General features: G+C 36.2%; 1 protein-coding gene across 3 annotated transcripts in view; it reads right to left on the bottom strand.

Annotated features, from left to right (window-relative positions):
- ABI3BP (ABI family member 3 binding protein) overlaps positions 1-15,873 on the bottom strand; it is a gene marked incomplete at both ends in the record, with an annotated part of 249,712 nt that overhangs the window by 191,308 nt on the left and 42,531 nt on the right. For all 3 annotated transcript variants that reach the window (XM_079704665.1, XM_079704666.1, XM_079704667.1), the window contains one exon: positions 3,147-3,326. In XM_079704665.1, coding sequence (XP_079560791.1) covers positions 3,147-3,326 — 180 coding nt within the window. The remainder of the gene's footprint in view (positions 1-3,146; positions 3,327-15,873) is intronic.

Genomic DNA, 15,873 nt, shown 5'->3' with positions numbered 1-15,873 from the left:
GGATGTTTGCAAAATTACCAACAGCTGAACATAAAAGTAACAAAGCAAAAAGTGAATGTGTAAGCCAGAAATGAGAACATTCATGATGTGGGAAAAAAGGATATGGGAAACTAGCAGATCTATTATACAAGAATCATATTTTAGCACATCATTACAGGACTCAAGGCCATTAATGGTTATTAATAGTCACCTGGGAAAATACTACTTTTTCTACTGCTCCAATTAATCTACAAAAACCTTAGAAGATTCTACAGAAGTAAAAGTTTTACAGGCGTTTCATATGAATCTTAATTTCCAAAATAGCAAAAGGGGATATTTTATGTTTTTTATTTTTACATGTAAGACCAGCAAGTGACTTTTGAAAATACCTGTCAATACTAGATAGATAGATATTAAAATAAAAGTAGAAATGCTTATAAATGATTATTTAGTAGGAGTATTAGTCCACATATCACTAAATGTTAACTTCAATATTTCTGAATGATCAACAGCTTCTCATTTCAGTGGTGGGATCTCTTAAATACATCAAGAAGCGGAATGAGTCAAACAAAGTGACACAATATTTGTTTCGAAAACGAAAGTAAGTTACAATATTTGGGTATAGTTTGGCGCAACTGAAGAAATACTACTATCCTCTTACAGAATAAAGTAAGAAGAGGGGCTATAAGTGATGCTTTTTTTCCATAAAGAAATAAAAATTCTTTGCTCTTGCAACTTGGACCCAAGGGATTTCAACTCATCACTTTGTGATCATGAATTCACTAACATGCCCACAGCACATCTGTGAAAAATAGACTATATTACTGTTTTACAGAAGAACAGAATTGAGAATGACCATACTATAAATTGGTAGCAGAAAGGGAATAGAATAGAGACACAAATTTCAAACATACAGTCTGTGCCAGGCAGAAAAATAGCCCTCAAAGATTGCCCACATCCTCACCTTCAGGACCTGTGAATATCTTAGGTTACACGACACAGGAGAATTAAGGTTGCAGATACAATTAAGATTGTTGATCCACTGACCTTGAAATATGGAGAGTAGCCTGGATTATCCAGGTGGGCTCAATATAATCACAAGGATCCTTAAAAGTGGAAGAGGGAAGGCAGAAGAGATCAAAGTGATGTGGTGTGAACAATGTTTGACCCAATGTTGTTGGACTTTTTTTATTGAAGTATAGTTGATTTACAATATTATATTAGTTTCAGGTGTACAGCATAGTGATTCAGTATTCTTACAGATTATACTCCATCAAAAGTTATTATAAAATAATGGCTATAATTTCCTGTGCTCTATGAGATATCTTTGTTGCTTTTCTATTTTATATGTAGTAGCTCATATCTCTTAATCCCTTGCCCCTGCCCCCTTCCCTTTCCCCTTTGGTAACCACTAGTTTGTTTTCTATATCTGTGAGTCTTTTTCTGTTTTGTGTGTACATATATATACTATATATATATATATATATATATATTCATTTGTGTTATTTCTTAGATTTGAAGGTAGAAGAGGAATGTGGGCCCCTCTAGAAGCTGCAAAAAAGCAGGGAAACAGATTCTCCCCTCAGAGCCTCCAGAAAGGAATGCAGCCCTGCCTACAACCTCGACTTTAGCCTAGAGAGACCCACATTGGGCTTCTGACATACAGAACTGTAAGATAATAAATTTGTGATGTTTTAAGCCACCAAGTTTGTGGTAATTTGTTATAGTGGCAATTGAAAACTAATACACAGCTGTTTAATCATTTAAGAGCCATTACTACAATCATAATCATTAAAAAAGACTGTAAATAATCAATTTAAGCAACCAGAGAATAACATTTAATTTGGAAATGCAAGTCCATTTTGAAGTAATAAAAGTAGAAGTACACAGATTCCTTGGCATAAAGAAAGATGGAAAAGGAAGTATCTAAGAGGAATGTGTTTTTCCTTTTCCACCAGAAAACTAGAAGAGAAAGGAGATAAAAAGAGCACATTGGTCTAAAGGATAAGGTAAGAGTTTAAAAAATGCTGCTTGCAAGAGCCTTCCAGGAGAAGTTTGGGAATCTTTGTGCTTAGAGATTTTTTTTTTTTTTTTTGCAGTATGCGGGCCTCTCACTGTTGTGGTCTCTCCCGTTGCGGAGCACAGGCTCCGGACGCGCAGGCTCAGTGGCCATGGCTCACGGGCCTAGCCGCTCCGCGGAATGTGGGATCTTCCCAGACCGGGGCACGAACCCGTGTCCCCTGCATCGGCAGGCGGACTCTCAACCACTGCGCCACCAGGGAAGCCCGCTTGCCTAATTTTAAAGTACAACAGAGACTTCTCTATGAGAACAAAGGGCTGCAGGACAAAATAGATTCATCTTCAACATTGCTACATATATGCATGAATGTCAGATCTGGTCTACAGTAGTTCAAGTTATAGGATTAAACTTCAGAAGTTCATGAAAAGACTGTTTAGCAATAATCCTAGCAGTGGATCAAAATATAAATCTCATCTTAGGCTATTCAGGAAGCCTTTGACAGCATTTTAAACAGATGATCCCTTTTAAAAAAAATGTTATCCTTTAAAAACTTTTATTTGCAAATAATTTTTCTGGAGAAGGCTTGAAGGTACCTACATCTTCAAATTACATTTTAATGTGATTAAAAATACTTTCAAAGAAATGTAAAATTTCATAACACAAATGCAAACTTTAATCTTTTTGTCTGAAATACCCTAAAAAATTTTAAATGTAACACACTGTCTTTTCTTTTTAAAGGTATCTCGGCATGAATAGACACCCAGAAAGCTGTAGATGGTATTTTCCATCAGAAGAAAGTAAAGACATAGCAGGGAGGAAAATTAATCCACATAAACAAGCTATGTTACAGAGATTTAAGGTATTTTAGCTAGTTCTTTTCCCTGTGTAAGTTTAGTTATGTGGTCAGGGACTGTAGGTATAATGGCAATGAAGTTGATTATTTCTGCAGTATAAGCAGGGTATGCATTACATATTTTTTAATGTAAAAATTTGTGCTATGGGTTACAACAATTATGAAGATGTTTTGTAATTATGGCATTTGGTTCGGCTGAGGGTATAGAAAGAATGATGCTTCGAGAGTTATGTATCATATAACACCCATTACCTTTTACCTCTTCTTCCTACACCTGAAACCCAAAGATCTTACCGACCACGGCCTCAGTGTATTTCCCTTCCGCAGGAAGAGGGAAGTACTGGTTTGGTGATAAGTTGCTTCCATATCCCAGGAGAAAACCTTCCAGTTTTACATTAGGGTTTGGACGCAGGAACTTCAAGAGGATGGAGTCACTTGTGGTATTGATGTGGACCTTCAGGTTTGGCCTTTTACCTAAAGATGGGAACGAAAATATAGGTGGCTGTTACTTCACCTCTTTAGCATCCCAAGACAAATTTGGAGCCAAAGTTACTGGCTAGAGGCATTGTTATTGGAAATCGTGATATCTAGCTACTCAAGATCACAGCACACCCACCAAAATAGCTAAAATACAGGTAATTTTGAGATAAAAGAAAACAGATTTAATAACATATAAAGCAAAAGCAGTCTAGAATACAAAGTAAAATCTTAGGGTTTAATATTTTGTAGTTTATTATTGAGCAGGTAAATGGGATTTAAGGCTATCTTGGCTATCCACAGTTGGTCAGAACCTTCATTTTATACATCCTATCTGGGAATGGTGAAAGGATCTGAAATTTCTTATTGGTAACTTGAATTACTGCACTTAAAAAACCCCAGCCTCCTCAGTGCTGGTCTCCAGCAGTATCCTCGCAGGACTTAGTGATTAACAGAGTTGGAAAGGGAGGGAAGTGGGTGGGTTTTGGCTTAGGGGTAACTGAGACAGTAGAATAAGGGATTCTAAAAGGAGCAGGGCTGAGAAGAAAGGTGATTAGTTCCATTTGGAGTTCGCTGGGTCAGTGAGACAACTGACTGTTGTCTCACTGATAGTCAACTTACTGTTGGAAATGTCCAACAGTAAGTTGACTATCTAAGTGTGATGCTCACAAATGGGGTCCAGATCCACCTGGGTGTCTTTAGTTTATAAATGATTATTGGGTGAACTTCCCCAGAGAGACTGCAGAGTAAGCAGAGAAACTCTATATTTTCAAGGCATTATTATTATTATTTATTATTTAACTATGAAGGCAACAGGGATGGACACTCACACTAACCAAAGGTCTTGACCATGCAATGAGGAAACAACACTGTCTTTTGTCTTTGGGGCCAGAAGGAGCTGGGTCCAAACTGCAGCTCTGCCATATACTTATAAGTGTGCCCTGGCTGCTCACTAACCTGTGCTTGAGCCTTCTTTCTTGATTTGTAAATTATGGATAACGATGTCTACTTTGACAGGTTGTTTACAAAGGTTAGTGCAAATGGCAATATCTTAAAGCTGGTACACAGTAATTGCTCGATAATTGGTTACTTAATCAGGTCCATCCAAAGCCCATTAGTCACAGTTTAGAAATCCAAAAAAGCTTTGTTAGGATTTTGTAAGTTCATGTCAAACTAATTTGGCAACAAAACTCAATCTGAACTGTTATGAGGCCACTTAGTCTTTCTTTAATCTCACTGAATAGTCAGTGTGACTTATTCACATGTTTAATTATAGGAATCTTTTTAAAATTAATTTTTATTGGAGTATAGTTGCTTTATAATATTGTGTTAGTTTCTGCTGTACAACAAAGTGAATAAGTTATCTATCTATCTATCTATCTATCTATCTATCTCCACTCTTTTTAGATTCCCTTCCCATTTAGCTCACCACAGAGCATTGAGTAGAGTTCCCAGTGCTATACAGTAGGTTCTCATTAGTTATCTATTTTATACATAGTAGTGTACATATGTCAGTCCCAGTCTCCCAATTCATCCCACCCTACCTTCCCCCCTTGGTAACCATAAGTTTGTTTTCTACATCTGTGACTCTATTTCTGCTTTGCAAATAAGTTCATCTGTACCTTTTTTCTAGATTCTAATTATAGGAATCTTAATTCCTATAATTAAATGTGCTTAATTAAAGGGTGCTGATCAAGACCCCACTGAAGAGGTTACTTAATACATGGTCTAGGCATCCTAGTACATTTCTAAAATCCAAAGATTTTCTGAATTCTAAAACAAGTCTGGCTCTGAGAGTTTTAGATAAGAGATTGTGGACTTCAATTATTTTCTTTCTTTATTTCACTGGGGATTCATATTTTAAAAATATTTTACCTATTGGGAAGACTGTATTTACTAACTTAATTATATATTGTATATATATATATATTGTATATATACTAGTCAGGACCTCTAAATAGCATGGGTTTCCCAAAACTATCACTCTAAATTTATACTATTCCAGTCAAAAGTCATCCTGGGCCACCTCAATATAGCTACATACAAGGATTCCATTAGGCCTTTGAAGCAATAAAAACAACGCGTCTTGGAGACCAGGCTGTGGGAACCACTCTCTTACTTTAGCAGTCAGTACTACTATTTCCAGGTATGTGCATAGTACTTTGTACTTCCCAAGAATTTGATAAAATTTCTATAACTTCTTGGTTCTCTGACTGCTATTGCTACACTTGTGGCAAAAAAGCCAGAGACACTGAGCAGCTTATCCAGAAGTCTGAGGGAGACTCATTCCCAGCTCACCTAGTCCAATTCTCTTATAGGACAAATGACTAAATTGAGGGCAGCCACACCTCTATCAGTCTGCAGGTTAAGTGCAGGGTCAAAACCGCATCTTAGGTTCTCGCTAGGCTGGACTTCCTGCTCTCATTTTTATTGAGAACTTTGTCATGACCCAACTGAGTAAGGAGTAACTAACCCCCATACCGTAATGCTGAAATTGAGGCTAACTGATAATGTTTTGTCCTAACTTTATAAGATTTTGATAAGGTGATATATATATATATATATATATATATATATATATATATATCACCTTATCAAAATCATAGATAGACAGATAGATACATAGATAGATACATAGATAGGTAGATAATCTCACATATACAACAGAGATTTTGGTCAAGCCAATTTTCCCCTTCTTAGTTATGTGCCTAGATTAACCCTACAGTTAATCTAGGGTTAATATTCTGCTACCTTATAAGGTTATCGAGTCTCACAATACATCAAAAAACAGCTGGCCTGTTCCCAACACCTTGTTGGGAAGAAGAGATTAGGAATCTTCATGAACTTAGGTTGCACTCTTTTTGGGCTAAGAGCCAAGAGTCACAGCATCATCACATTAGACCTTTGCTCACAGACTGTGGCCTGATGTACCATGTTATTCCCCGCCTTGGAAAGTGGGAAGGATGGCTATACCAACTGAGAAAAAGGAAGGTTGTAAACAGAATTACTGACTAACAAAAGTGGAAGTGTTCTTGCTTCCTCTAACCTAAATGTCCATCACCAGTTGAATGGATAAAAAAATTATGGCTTATCCATACAATGGGATATGACCCAGCAATAAAACAGAACAGCCCAGAATTTTCATGACTCCAGTCTTTCTCCCTTTTGCTAATAATTTATGTCAATAAATACATCAACATCATGTAACTTTTTGAATAAATTAGCATTTATCTGACCTACTTTCTCCAAAATTCCAATTCATACTACTCTCTAGAGCTAAACTTTTAAAAGTCCTGAGAAAGAAAAAAGCACACAAACAAATCTTTTCTCAAAACAGCATCACAAATTTAATAGTATTTTGAGACTCTCATCCCAGTTCCTTACTGGATCTAGGAACTCAAATCACTTTATTATCTTGCTACACATGAATTCTGTCTTTTTTTAAAAAAATTTTATTGGAGAATAGTTGATTTACAACATTGTGTTAGTATACCACAAAGTGAATCAGCTATACGTATACATATATCCACTCTTTTTTAGATTACTTTTCCCATGTAGGCCATTACAGAGTATTGAGTAGAGTCCCCTGTGCTATACAGTAAGTCCTTATTAGTTATCTATTTGTTATTTCTCAACATCGCTCATTTCTCTTTGGCCAGTATAAATCTTCTCACATTCTGCAATGCATACGAGGCCCTGGCCCTACACCTCTGCTCACATTGTCACCCAGCATGGATTCCCTCAGTACCCCTTTGCTCACTCAGTTCTGACCCCACTGACACTTTCAGAGCTCAGCAAAATGGTTAAGCAATTTTTTTGTCCTTTTCATCTGAATAAGTTCCTCAAGTGTCCCTTCAAATGAATGTTTGGACTATTCAATTTTACATTCTTAAACAATTTCCCCAATATTTTAAGGTATATCTCAGTGCATCCTATAATAATTTTTCATCTTTGATAAATTTATCTTCACTCCAAGTAATTCTGGCTTAAAGGCCTGGAACACTAGTCATGTAGTAACAGTTATCTTTCAACAGTTAGCGCAAAGACCTCAGGTGAATGACTTAAGATAGAGATAATAAAAAAAAGTACAACATGATACAAGCTTAACTAGGAAAACATTTATAAGTAAATTGGCATATATATCGCCCAGGAAAGCCCAGGAGTACAGAGAAATAAGAGTACTGGAAGAATATTTTATTGCATCCTATATGAGAAACAAAGCCTATACTAATCAAGAGTGAGAGAAAATGAAGAATGTGAGCATTTCAGGAAAGCAATACTAGAACGGCTGAAAAAAAAGATTGTATGTTGGCAAAGTAGAACTTTGGAACTATGACAGTTGTTTCTAATCCTCTGTTTGCAACACCCTAGGGTATCTCTAAATATTTCCAAGGGTGTTGTGAAATTTTAAAAGAAAAAAATCCCTTTCAAAACAAAATTAGAAATAATCCCCATTTAATTTTTAAAAGAAAATACATGCCCTGTGGCATTAAAAAAAGTGAGAAAGGTAGTGAGATGAGAAAATCAGACACAAGGTAGAGCGCTACAAGTTCATAGAACCCTCTGGATCAACCAGAGGAGTCAGGTTGCTGTTGCTATTGCTATAGGCACAGGTGCTGAGCAGACATTTAATATTGACCCCAGAATTCTGAGTGCCTGTGGTCAGTGTCAATAAAACTCTGTAAAGAAACATAGCCCAAACACAAGGCACTTAGTTAAGCCAGCTAAACTACCATGGACATCCAGTCACTGATCTGTGAGAAAGGAGTTACCATCACAACCCATTTAGTAGGAGGAATTCTTTCATGTCTAATTTCTCTTCAGGTTATCTTAACACTTTCCAAAATATTTCAGAATGTGGTCTAAATTGCTGATATGAAGTTGGTCAAGTTGATAAAGCCACTTCAATAGAAAAACTGCAAAACACGAAAGTTCTCTTCTAAAAGTAAAAAATATCTATTAGTGTAGTAGCAGTAAATGCCTTAGCCTATAAGCTCTCAGTGTGGTAAAACAGTAAATAGAAAGTTTGAGAATAATCAGATTAGCAATTATTTCCATAAGATATTAAGTAAAAGAATAGCTATAATAGTGATGTCAATAAAATAATGACTAACTTGTTTCAGGATTAAAAGAATAAACCCTATTATTTTCTATAAACCCATAGTATGTTCCTCTTTTTTTACACACATTCTGTTTACATTGCCAACCTGTATACTTGTTCAGTCACTTATTTTGTTATACAAAATCAAATTTTCTCAGACATCAAAATAATTAAATCAACTCCCATCAGTTCAGATATGATATGTGAAGCATAGGCTTTAAAAAATGATAAATTGGGGACTTCCCTGGTGGCGCAGTGGTTAAGAATCTGCCTGCCAATGCAGGGGACACGGGTTCGAGCCCTGGTCTGGGAAGATCCCACATGCCGCCGAGCAGCTAAGCCTGTGCGCCACAACCACTGAGCCTGCGCTCTAGAGCCCGCATGCCCAGAGCCCGTGCTCTGCAACAAGAGAAGCCACCGCAGTGAGAAGCCCGCTCACCGCAACTTGAGAAAGCCCCCGTGCAGTAACGAAGACCCAATGCAAGCCAAAATAAAATTAATTAATTAATAATAAAAATAATTTAAAAAAAAAAAAAAAAAAGATAAATTGGACTTGATTAGATTTTAGTTTTGAACTTTAAAAGGACTAATAAGAAAAAGAAAAGGCTAACTGCAGATTGGCAGAAAACATTAGCAGTACATCTACCAATTAGAGGCTTGCATCCAGAATATTTAGAAGAATATTTTCTACTCAATAAGACAAAACATTTAAGAATAAAGGGCAAAAGGCTTGAATAGATCCCTCACTAAAGGAAATACATGATAACCAAGAAGCACATGAAAAGATGACATGAGAGTTGTCAGATGTTTTCAGTAAGGGGTCAAATAGTAAATATTTTAGAATTTGCAGACCAGATGTTCTCTACTGCAACTACTAAACTCTGCCATTGTAGTACAAGAGCAGCTATAGATATTATGTAAACCAATGGACATGTTTGTGTTCCACTTAAACTATATTTATAAAAATAGGCAGTTGGCTAGATTTGGCCACCCAGTCCTAGTTTACCAACTCCTGGTCAACATCCTTAGTCTTCAGGGAAATGCAAGTTAAAACCACAGTGAGAGATACCATACACATTAAGAATGGCAAAAATGAAAAGACTGTCAATAACAAGTGTTATGCAGAATTTGGAGCAACTGGAGCTCTCATACATTTTGAGTATCAATGTTAAATGTTTCATGAAGTTTCACCACTGATGAAAACCGTTGGTCAGTTACCAAATAACCCATCAATTTCATTCCTAGGTATTTACTCAGGAAAAATGAAAATATAAGTTTATGCAAAGTCTTGTGTGCAGATATTCAAAGCAGCACCAAAATGGAAAGAACCTAAATGTCCATCACCAGCTAAATAGATAAAAAAAATGATGGCTTATCCATACAATGGGATATGACCCAACAATAAAACAGAACAGCATTTCAATGTGGTTGAATCTCTCTGATTTACCATAATGCCACTGTAGAATGAGCCAAATCTTCCTCACCTCTGTAATCACCTTATACAGACTCTCCTGATGGGAGGACATTCAAGCATCTTGCCATTACAGCACTGGTGAAAGTAGTTTTAATAGTGCCTAATATTATTATTCACCATTAAACAAATGGTACATATATAAAAGCAGCAAGTCCTTTTCAGGCATTACTATGCTCCAAGAACTGAACATTCTAAGTTTCAGATGTATTGTGTGTTCTTCTCAGACAGTTAGCTTGCAAGTGGAAACATTCCAATGCCTTCATGATCAGAGCAGCTAATTAAGGAACTACCAAGATGTCACATCTCAAGTTTATGTATTAAACAGGGCAGTTACTGTCTGATAACACATTCAAAAGTTTCCACCAAAAATCACAGCTGATGGCATAGATTGTGTTTAACTGGACTATAATGCTGTTATACAAACCATAATTTTAACGTGGGACTTGGCAATAATTTAACATTTGTTTTAATTCTTAGGGAGTGAAAAAGGTATCATATAACAGTGGTGCTCACATGACTCTACCTGTCCTGGTACCATGATCCGAGGAAAGATGTTAGAAGGAGAAAGAAAACCATATGGAATTACATTAATTTTTCTGTGACAGCCATAAGGTAAAAGGAGTGGCCAAGGCAATTAGACAAGTGTCTTCAATTGTTCCTGATCATTCAGTAGAAATGTGTAATCTGCAGTTTATAACATGGCTTTTCTTACCAATAACAGACACCTGAAAGCCAGTGACATGTCTAGAAATTTTCCATAGCAAGAAAAGCACGGCACCTTCAGTTAGATATTTTAAGGAGAATGAAGATTAAATATCGCTATTAATCAAATAATATTGGGTATTATAAAAACTACTTCTACAAGTGCTGTAATGGCAAGATGCTTGAATAACCTTCCATCAGAAGGAAAGTCTGTGCAAGATGGTTTCGAAGAAAAGGGAAGTCCAGGCCCATTCTGCACTGCATGATGGCATGCCAGACAAGATAGGTGGCAGGAATTAAATTGTTTTGGTATGATGGTGGTGGTGGGGGTGTGTGTATTCAGAATCATAATTAAAAGCGCTCACAGAATAACACTAGACAAATCCTTTTAAAATTTCAAGTTGTTATATTCTTACTATTAACCCCATATATCTCATGGTATCCTGGCTCTCTGGCTCTCCAGATTGGAGTTCTTCCTCAAAACCCCATAGATTCTCTATCACTCTCTTCCCAACTCTTTACCAAGGCCCAGTAAAGAATTTTTGAGAACTTACAAAGAGCTAGTGTGCAGTAAACACGGAGCAGCTCTACAACATGTCTTCCAGAAACAGGGATGTCAATGACAGTTGTTTAAGTTGCGCATTGCAAAAGTCTAAATGGCGCCATTCAAACCATCTTTTATTTACAGCCCTATATAGCAGCCACATTCACAAAGATGATGCAAAAATAATTGCTATTTACAAAAATGGGCAATTTGATAAAGGTAGCCATCTTGAAATTCTCTAATCTCTTCCCATAGGTCTCAAACTATTCCCACCCGCCCACCCCGGCCTTCTTACTTCATGCCTTTGATTTCTATCTTCCCTACCTTCTGATTCTGCTGTCACTGGTAATGAGGGGCTTTGGGTGGCGGGTTGCCTGTCATAAGGAAGATAGGGACCCAGCTACAAACACTTTCGACATTGTGCTCCCTAACTTACAAATGAAATTACCTCACCAAATATATACAACTCAGATGATGAATCGGGGATCTAAATAAGAACAATAGAGGAAAAGGGATTCTGGGCATTCAGGAAATGATGAATTAATAGCACACAGATTTAGAGGTGAACAGAAGGCATCCCTTGTGTTTTTTACAATATAAGAATATATGTATGGAAGCAATCTAAGTGTCCAGCAACAGGTGAATGGATAAATATGTGGTATATACATACAATGGAATATTACTCAGCCATAATAAAAGAATTAAATTTTGTCATTTGCAGCAACATGGGTGGACTTGAAGGGCATTATGCTAAACGAAATAAGTCAGACAAAGATAAATACTGTAAGATATCACTTACACATGGAATCTAAAAAATACAACAAACTAGTGAATATGACAAAAAAAGCAGACTCACAGATATAGAGAACAAATTAGTAGTTACCAGTGGGGAGAAGGAAGGGGGAAGGGGAAATATAGGGGCAGGGGATTGAGAGGTACAAACTATTAGGTATAAAATAATCTACAAGGATATATTGTACAACATGGGGAATATAGCAAATATTTTATAATAACTATAAATGGAGTATAACATTTAAAAATTGTGAATCACTATATTGTACACCTATAATTTACATGTTATATATCAACTATACTTCAATAAAAAAGAAAGTATGTAAGAAATACCTTTTAAGAATATGTAAGAAAATATCTGAAAGTATAAGAAAAAATCCTGATTAAAATAATTTAGATATATATAAAGCAAGATTTTTATAAATCTAAGGAAAGATGGCATTTTTTAAAAAGTATAGGAAAAAAGTTGTGGTTAAAGTCCCATAAGCCACATGGACAGCTGCCAAAGCCAGGGACTGGGGGGCTTTAAATAAACTCACAATTTGACTTTACATACAGGATCAATGTTAGCAAGAAGCTCACAGCAGAGCGTCCCGTGATCTCTGCTCCAGCTCAAGCAGAGCAGGCTGCTCCCTCTCCTGTGCCCCGAGGTGAGACTGCCAGCTGGAGGGCATGTGCTCACAGGCAACATGTGCTGTCAGAGTTCAGGAAATAAAAAGTCCAGCTTACCTGGAGAGCTCCCCTCAGAAGCCACACCCGAACAATTCCCATAGAACTAACACCCCCCAGGAGTCAACTAGTTAACTTTTTATTAGGACATTATGGTCATCAGCTACACAGAGGATGTTTTGCTATTGAATTCAGAAAGAAATGCCATTTTGCCAAAAATCTGAGGGAGAAAATGTTTTCTTCCTAATGGGGCACTTTATATCTATTTGCCCAGCTGTTTGTGTAAGTGAGTTCCATTTCAGCTAAAACAACCACGGTTTCAACCACAGTTTCCACTTGGGTAAGAATTCCCAATGCCCTGATTCCTCAGGCCAATACTTCACCGTCTGGTGAATTTGGATGACTGAATTAGACTGAACCTGCCAATGTTGATATTTCAGTACCACTTGGCAGGGCTAACGGTTTTACCAAAGGAGCAAAAACTTCATTACCTACTTTATAACCCAACCAATAGCCCAGCAGGAAAATTACTTTTCGTAGACTACCTTCTAACTCAATAGCCTCTCATCCTTAAGGAGAAATCTTATCCTGAGACATATACAGTTGTCACTTGCACACACTTCCTTGATCTAATTCTCCCAAAATTAGTCTTTAAAGTCTGAAGCATGCTGGGGTTTTTTTGTTTGTTTTCTTTTCCCCAGGGGGTGGGTAGGAGGGGCAACTACATGCAATCAATGACCATATATTTGCTATCAGGGAAACGAGGCAGTAACGTGGTTCACTTCAAACAACTACAAAGTCTAAATAAAATCTATATTTGCTTTGGGGAATTTTGGGAATTAGTATTTTTACTCATCTGCTTTTCATTGTATCCATTCACTTACAACAAGGTACTAGGCATTAGTGACACCAATTCAAATATGACCTATCTGATCACAAAGATTGTGCATCCTAGTAAATTAGGCACATAGATAAGTCAACTATTTCAGTGCAGCATGATTAGAACAATTTGTTCAATGCAGCTACAGTAGAAGGGCTCTAGATCTGATGGAAGGGGTGGAACAAGAGGATATATAACAAATGTGTCCCTTTGGTTTTATTAAACTGGTCACCAAAATAGTTTTTATGCCATGAGGATATGCCAAATTCAGGTAGGAAAGTAGATATCAAAATCTGTTTTGTAATACTTTTTCTGTACTGCTTTAGACAACTGGTAGATTCTTAGTAATTATTATTTTTTAATACATGTAAAAGAAAAAGAAGAAAAGGCTAAGGGACTTAACAAAACTCATTCCTTTCTTTTCGTTCTTTTTGTGCTTGATTTCATGAAAATCCTGGAGGTGATTTGCTTACATGTTCTTGTTATTTAAAGTAAGGCATGATAACAATAGGTCCTCCTGATGGAAAAACGGATAGGCTCCGTGCCAGGGTTCTTAAAGAGGAGTCCCCCAATTAGAGCATCAGGATCACCTGGGAACTTGTTATAAGTACAAACTCTGAGACCCCTTGAATCAGAAACTTGGGCGTAGGGCAGTAACCTGTATCTCAACAAGTTGTTTGGGTAATTCAGATGCATACTCAAGTTTGGGAACCATTACTCTTTGCAAAACTCAGTGCATTAAAATTAAAATTAATGGGCCCAATGTCTTTTGAAAGAGATTTACAGATATACAATACAGTATGGAGGAAAAAGGACCTCACCCACAATGTTAAATTTCCTGTCATGAGAATTTTATATATATTTTGGTCTTTGAAAAAACTCTGTGAATTACAGTTTTCTGGGACAATAATTTCTGGAGATACAAAAGGTAAATCGTTTTTAAATGTTAGGGACATTTCTCTGACTTCTAGCAGCAATTACATGTCTTTAAATCTGACCAATATTTAGAGACTTAAAATGTTAACTCATTTTTGCTTCTATGATAAAAAATTTCAAACAAGAATAGTTGTAAGAATTGTGCAGTGCACATCCATAGAGCCACCACCAAGGGTCAATGATCAGTATCATACTATATTTGTTTTACCACATATTTGTCCATCTCTCCATCCTTTCATCCATTCATTCATCTAACTTTTCAGTGAATTTCAAAGTAAATTGCACTTCACTATTCTTCCTCCTAAACACTTCAGTATGCATATCATTAACTAGAGTTCAATATTTATATTTTTCTTTGGAGATAAAATTTACATATAAATTAAATACATAAATCTTAACTATACATTGCTGATTCTTTCCAAATGCCATACGTATATGTAACCCAAACCTGTATCAAGATTTAGAATATTACCGTCAACCCAGAAGGTTTCCTCACATTCCTGGTCAGCCCATTCCCAGCCCATCTGCCTAGAAACAACTATTGTTCTATTTTACTATCATAAATTTGTTCTACCTGTTCTAGACTTCAGTTAAATGGAATCATACAATATGTACTCTTTCATGTAAGGCTTCTTGCACTCAATATAATGTTTTGGAGATTTATCAGTTCTGTTTTGTGCATCAGTAGTTTTTGCTGTTGTTATTTTCACTGAGTAGTATCCAGATAATTATTAAAACTAACATTTTTATATCTTCCGATGACTTCACAAAGTATGAACCTCTCTTGATTTACTGATTTTTAAAAATATTGATTATATTGCAATACAATTTTCTCTGAGAACAATGAATTTATATATATACATATTTTTTCTTTCCAGGTATTTACATTATGCTATTTACCAGGTAAACAAAACTATTTATAAACTCTCCTATTTACAATAGACACCTAATCATAAGACTTAAATAAAGTTTTAATGGTAAAGTCAGACAAAACTATATAATGATTTCATTTCCACTGGAAGGCTAAGCACTGGTCACTGATACTCAAGTTCTCTGATATCTTTCCCTGTCACTCCCAGCTAATGGAACACCAGGCCAAGTGAGCCACTTTTGAAAATATTGACTTTATTATGTCTAAGAGTGATTTTCACTAAGAAGAAACTAGATAAATTTAAACATGTGTCATAAGGAAAAACTAATTGCTTGTCCTGACAATCTCAAAATGATCATGTATCAAAAAACAGAAAAGCTGTCATTCTGATTAATATCACTCTCTTTGGTCAATTTTTCCAAAAGGACCAATATTTCTTATTCTTTTTGTTTCTCAATAGCTCCAATATGGGCACAGAGTAAATTCTACTGACCAAGTAGAAGTCGAATTTAATCAAAATGCTTCTTTACAGGACAAAGCAGAAGATGCATAACTTCTACCAGCACTATAAGAAA

Source organism: Hyperoodon ampullatus, assembly GCF_949752795.1.
Source record: "Hyperoodon ampullatus genome assembly, chromosome: 5".
NCBI classification, from domain to species: Eukaryota; Metazoa; Chordata; class Mammalia; order Artiodactyla; family Ziphiidae; genus Hyperoodon; species Hyperoodon ampullatus.
This window is presented reverse-complemented; position numbering and strand designations above follow the sequence as displayed.